The 5,537-nt window shown below is 42.1% G+C and overlaps 1 protein-coding gene across 2 annotated transcripts; it reads left to right on the top strand.

Annotated features, from left to right (window-relative positions):
- The first annotated feature begins 1,736 nt into the window (after positions 1-1,736).
- LOC115665432 (V-type proton ATPase 16 kDa proteolipid subunit) lies at positions 1,737-4,440 on the top strand. Of its 2 annotated transcripts, none has more exons than XM_030587323.2 (3): positions 1,737-1,932; positions 2,813-3,098; positions 3,946-4,111. In XM_030587323.2, exons 1-3 carry the CDS (start codon positions 1,854-1,856, stop codon positions 3,959-3,961), a joined length of 381 nt encoding a protein of 126 aa, XP_030443183.1. In that variant the 5' UTR covers positions 1,737-1,853; the 3' UTR covers positions 3,962-4,111. The 2 variants fall into 2 exon arrangements, with proteins under 2 accessions (XP_030443183.1, XP_030443182.1); XM_030587322.2 differs by having other exon boundaries at positions 1,738-1,932; positions 4,016-4,440.
- Positions 4,441-5,537: the final 1,097 nt, after the last annotated feature.

The following is a 5,537-nucleotide window of genomic DNA, read 5'->3' as shown; positions in this document are numbered from 1 at the left end:
GGAAAGGAAAGAAAGTGAAGACTTGGTCCTTGTCAAAGTAGGCCGAAAAATCGCGAGTCTAGAGGAAGATTCAGAGTGCTTGTGGAACTTGAAAAATGACAAAATGCGAATGGCTTATCACTTGACGTGGAATTTTGAAAAGTGACATGTACAAATGACACGTCAAATGTCATGTGATGTGGAAAAGAGTACCATTTGTGAAAAGAGCATGCCAAGTAGGGGTGATTGGTTTCTAGACGGTCCGATCCCCACTTAGAAACTGGAACTAGACATGTGGTTCTCGGGTGATAAATGGAACTAGTTCCACTGATAGAACCGGGAACGGAATCGAAATTTACCAATTCCAATTTGATGGAATCGGGAATCAGATCGGTGACCTCGGGAACCACCTAAACCCAACCGATTCAGTTTGGTCTAGATGGTTCCTTTTTCTCGGCCCTAATGTCAAGTGACTGTAATTTTGAAGGCCTATTAAGGGACCTCATGGGAGACACGCCATGCCGTGAGGAGTCCTTACAAGTAGAAAAGGGTAGGGTTTCACAAAGAAACGTTTCTCATTCTCACCTCCTTTGGGTCCCCTCCCCCCCCCCATTGTTTTCATCAGTAGATCAAGTAACAGAGAGTCCTCCTGAGGTAAAACTCAGGAACTTTCATTGGTTGCGGAGTCAGATGTGGCTAAATAAAGATAACACTGGAGTTGAAGACTTACTGTCCGGTCCCTTTTGTTTTGCCACAAAATTGCCTAACATTGTTCAATCAAAATCGTTAGTTACTGGTTGTCCCATGAACGAGAAAGGGATATGTACATTGAAAGTCCTAAGATTTGTCACGAAAATAAAATTGAGTCTTAAAACTTGTAAAAAGTGCAATCAAGTCATAAAACTTATCAAATTGGTGCAATCAAGTTCTTTTGTTGACTCCGTCCAACTTGGCTAATAGAAAATGCTGAAGTATCTTTTTTTAATATTATATCTCTCATATGTAGAGATAACATAGCTAAAACACGAAACATAACGCTAAAACGACGTCGTTTTGTCCAAATCTTATTTTTAATACAAACTTTTTTAAAATTAAATTAACAAAGCAAGATAAAATTAAAAAAAAAGGGAAAAAAAGAGAGTTAGACCAAGTGGTGAGGGCTGGGGCTGCCAATCCTTGCCGTCGCTGCTGCCCCTCACCCTCGCCATCTGGTTCTAACTTTTAAAAAAAAAAATCAACTTATTTTGTTATTTAATTTAAATAAAATGTATTAAAAATCATATTTGGCTCAAAACGATGTCGTTTTAGCCATATCATCGCCACATATGATAGATAAAATAATAATAAAAAGAGCTCCGTCGGCATCTTCCATCAGCCAAGTTGGACGAAACTAACGGAAGGATTCGATCGCACTCATTTGTTAAGTTTTAGGATTTGATTGTACATTTTGTAAGTTTTAGAACTCAATTGCACTTCCGTGATAAATTTTAGGACTTCCCGTGAACAAAACAAAACAAAGTGTGCCAATTGCCGATTCGACGTTGTGATTCGGAGTGGCGGCAAAAGTATCCGAGTCGAACCACACGGCCCACCGACGAGCCTGAGCCGACTTTGGGCCTCTACTACTCGGCCATCTCACAGCCCGAAATCACACCTCGCAAGCCCAATTGAGAGGCCGAGACCGACCCGACCCGACCCGAGCCCATCTGGCACGGCTCGCGGTGGCGGAAATCGTAATTTCGCGAGAGATTTTACCCCCTTCGCTCGGGTCGGCCACAAAGCAGAAGATCCCAAATCTCAAGTTCAGACCAGGGAAGCTCTGCGCGTGCGAGTTGCGAAGAAGGTTTCTCCGAGATCCGATCCGGCCACCGACGATGTCATCGACGTTCAGCGGCGACGAGACGGCGCCCTTCTTCGGCTTCCTCGGGGCCGCGGCCGCTCTCGTCTTCTCCTGTACGCAACCCTTCCTCCCTTCCCTCCTCCCTTCCCGAAACCCTAGCCTCGGTTTCGCTTCTCCCCTTTCGATTGCGTTGCGGCCTTTTTTTTTTCCCTTCTTGCGTTATCAATCCGATTGTTTCGTGCCGGTTTCGCCGTTCGCGGATGCGGTGGTTGTCGAGATCTTGGCTTCTTTTTCGATGAATTGATTGGTGGAACTGGAATTGACGGAGTTATGTGTCGTCTGCTTGGCGCGGGTTGGTTGAAAAAGAGGACGCCGGGTCGAAATTTTACGTCTTTAGGGGATTTTTCTTTTTTCTTTTTTCTTTTTTGTGGGTAGTAGATCTGTATCGTGAAATGGGATTGATCGTGCTTGGCCTAGAAGGCTGGTATGAAGAAAGCGATTGTCTGGTGAAGAGTTTTGACATGATGTTAAAGAATCGGCTTTCGGGAGTTTTAACATGGCGATTCTGGGTAGCTTTTATTGCGGAAGAATTGGATGTGGCGGATTGTGATCTGAAATATTTTCAGTGGCGAAACACAATGTGAATCGTTCCCCCACCTAATGGTATTCATGAGAAAGAGCGACCTAGTTCTATAGATGTTTGCTCGTGTTTCCTGATATGCTAGTGACTAAGGCAAAAGCAGTTTAAAGTGTTGTGGGAACGTTTGTCTTTTAGAAACTCGGTAATTGCAGTCGGGTAAGCATGGCCATTCGTGCACGTGGATTGTAATATATTGAGGCCATAAAATTCTTTTGAAACTTGCTCCGGACAAATTCTAAACATTTGAGTGCTCTGCCGCTTCTTTTTGTTTGGTTTCTTGGTCTGGATAATTGACATTTGAAAGCTATATATTTTGGTATTTTAGATGCTCACTGAGTATTTTGGATGCGCAGGTATGGGAGCAGCATATGGAACTGCTAAAAGTGGTGTGGGTGTGGCATCAATGGGAGTCATGAGGCCCGAGCTGGTTATGAAGTCAATTGTCCCTGTTGTCATGGCTGGAGTGTTGGGTATTTACGGGCTTATTATCGCTGTTATTATAAGCACAGGGATTAATCCAAAGGCCAAGTCATATTACCTCTTCGATGGGTATGCACATCTTTCATCTGGTCTGGCTTGTGGTCTTGCCGGACTTTCAGCTGGTATGGCAATTGGAATTGTTGGTGATGCGGGTGTCAGGTATGTATTCTTCACATGGTTTGTCTTATGTGAACTCATAGTGTATCGTTTTCCTTTGTTTAAGTGAGATTTGATAAGTAACCCTGAGCATCAACCTTTTCCCAGCCATTGCACTGTGCTGTAATAGCAATCTAAATAGGATTCTTCTCCTTCTCAATTAGTGCTGACTTACGAGTAATCACTAATTCGAGGAGCAATGTTGAAAGACGAAAGAACTTTACAGTTTAAATTACATCTTTGTCTTTTATGTATTGGATTACACGTTTGCAAATCCTACATGAATCAACAAATTCACTATTGTCATCACCCAAGTCTGTTTTTTTGGTTGGTCAACTTATTTAAATTTCTTAGAGCTGGGACTGGTAGTTGAAGTATTATCAGTCAAAGTCATGTTTTGGGGCCTATTGTTTAGATGTCGTCTTTAATCCCTTGAGTAAATAGCATTCCTTCTGCATTTGAGGGACTGCTTTCTTCCGGTTGATGTATGGCAAACCTTGTTTTGTGGAAAAAATTTGTTAACATCGATGTGGGTCCATGGAGATACTTAAAAAGGACAATTCAAATGGTGGGTACATGTCATTGTCACATGAGATTGTCTCAACGTTTGTGACATTCTTTTCCCAGATGCAAGGGCTGTGCCTAGCATTGAAGTTCACCTATTTCACACGGCTTTTTGACAAACTTTTGGTTAACTTAAGATGATAGCTTGAAACTTAACTGATTCGTTTCACAAATTTACATGCTTTCTTATATGCTTACTTTTGGAAGGAGTTTTAGCCAGGTGAAAGATGCTCTATTTCTCTTATGAAATATGTCTCCTGAGGAAAGATAATATGATCTTGTCCAGAGCTAAGGTGCAGTAGCCAAAACTTTTTGTTGGAATGATCCTCATCCTCATTTAATTTGATCTTGTCCAGAGCTAACGCCCAGCAGCCGAAACTTTTTGTTGGAATGATCCTCATCCTCATTTTCGCTGAAGCTTTGGCCCTTTACGGTCTTATCGTGGGCATCATCTTGTCTTCTCGGGCAGGCCAGTCCAGAGCGGAGTAAGGAGGGAACTGCTGAACCAGGTTAGGATTTGTCAGTGTCTCTCGTGGGAAAAATATCTCTCCTGTTTGCCGGTTTGAGATGGTAGGATAGCCCTCGAAGTGCGCTTTGAAGTTCCGTTTATAGAAGTGATTATTCTGCCAGTCCTGTGGGAGGTGCTCTCGGTTAATTTACTGCATAAGTGTTAAGTTTCTCCGAAGAATAAAGGCTATTGAACCTCGGTCTTGTGTCATCTATTGGTGTTATTGTTACTGTTGAAAGTAGTATTTGACTGGTGCAGGTCATCTTGTTTCAACTGTTTATTTTACATTGCGTCTTGCGTTGTGTATTACATGTTGATCCTCAAATGTTCTTCTCGTCTTTCTGTTGTCAAAGAAGCGGAAGTGGACATTGGACAGTTATGCATGGTGGGTGGTACGATAAATGTTTTGCTTGGCGGACTGAGCTTAAGTGAAATTAGTCACGTAGATAGCTCAAACAACCGTTTAACAAGTCCAGCGACAGCCGTCGAGCAGCTGTTTGCTTCATGCGGGGAAATCTTCTTCCAGGCGAATAGGTGTCGGTCGGGAATTAGTGCGCAGCCTCGAGAGCTGATGAAATTCATGATTTCGAGAATCCATCGAGATCGTTTCGTCTATCGAGAGAGATGTCCAATGAAAGGAGCTGGTCTTACCAGAAGAAATTGGCGTGGAAACGTTTAGGCCAGATATCATGAGATTATGTCCACAGCAAGTGCAAGGCAAAAATAGGGGTGACGAAAACCCGGAAGCCCAAAAACCCAAAATGGCCTGAAATTTTTTGACCCAGTTTGGACCATGTCAGTCTCAGGGCCTGAAATGCTCAGGATTGATTTAGCCCAGACCACCCAAAACAAAAATTTTTAAATACAAAATATTAACTAATTAAAAAATAAGAAAAAAAAAGTTTCTTGGTTATAAACCACCAACGACAGCTGTGGAAATGTTAAATCAATGATCAAGTATGAAATGCTGCCGAAAATAATATGGTGTTGGGGATCGAAAGTAGCTCAAAACCGAGGTAAAAAATGACCTTACACTTCCTGCTCTTCGCACCATAGTGTACACCTTCGAATGGGTTTTAGACATTGTACTTACGCGGGCGCCTTCATCCTGCTCGAATCAAAAGTAATGTGCCGTTAAAGTGGAAATGAGCGGATTTCATTTTTTAACTTAATTTAATATTTTAATCTAATTTTATGTTGATTAATTTTATTCTGTTGTCTTCTGAGAATTCCTAACCAACCATTCTTATTATTGGCAAGTTAAAAAATGAAAAAAGTTGGAGTTCGGCCCGGACTGGCTTGGATCAAATCGAATTATTTCGGTCCGGTCCATTTTCTATTGTTTTGGGTCAAGCCTATAAGCCTCAGAC

Source organism: Syzygium oleosum, unplaced genomic scaffold, assembly GCF_021117445.2.
Source record: "Syzygium oleosum isolate NSW1041296 unplaced genomic scaffold, Sole_v2.1 Sole_v2.02, whole genome shotgun sequence".
Taxonomy (NCBI): Eukaryota; Viridiplantae; Streptophyta; class Magnoliopsida; order Myrtales; family Myrtaceae; genus Syzygium; species Syzygium oleosum.
Note: the sequence above shows the minus strand (reverse complement) of the source record. Positions and strands in the feature narration are given on the sequence as shown.

Coding starts and splice junctions, on each gene's coding strand:
- LOC115665432 (XM_030587322.2), top strand. CDS start 1,854: ATGTCATCGACGTTCAGCGGCGACGAGACGGCGCCCTTCTTCGGCTTC. Junction 1,933..2,812: donor GGCCGCTCTCGTCTTCTCCT/GTACGCAACCCT, acceptor TTGGATGCGCAG/GTATGGGAGCAGCATATGGA. Junction 3,099..4,015: donor GTTGGTGATGCGGGTGTCAG/GTATGTATTCTT, acceptor GATCTTGTCCAG/AGCTAACGCCCAGCAGCCGA.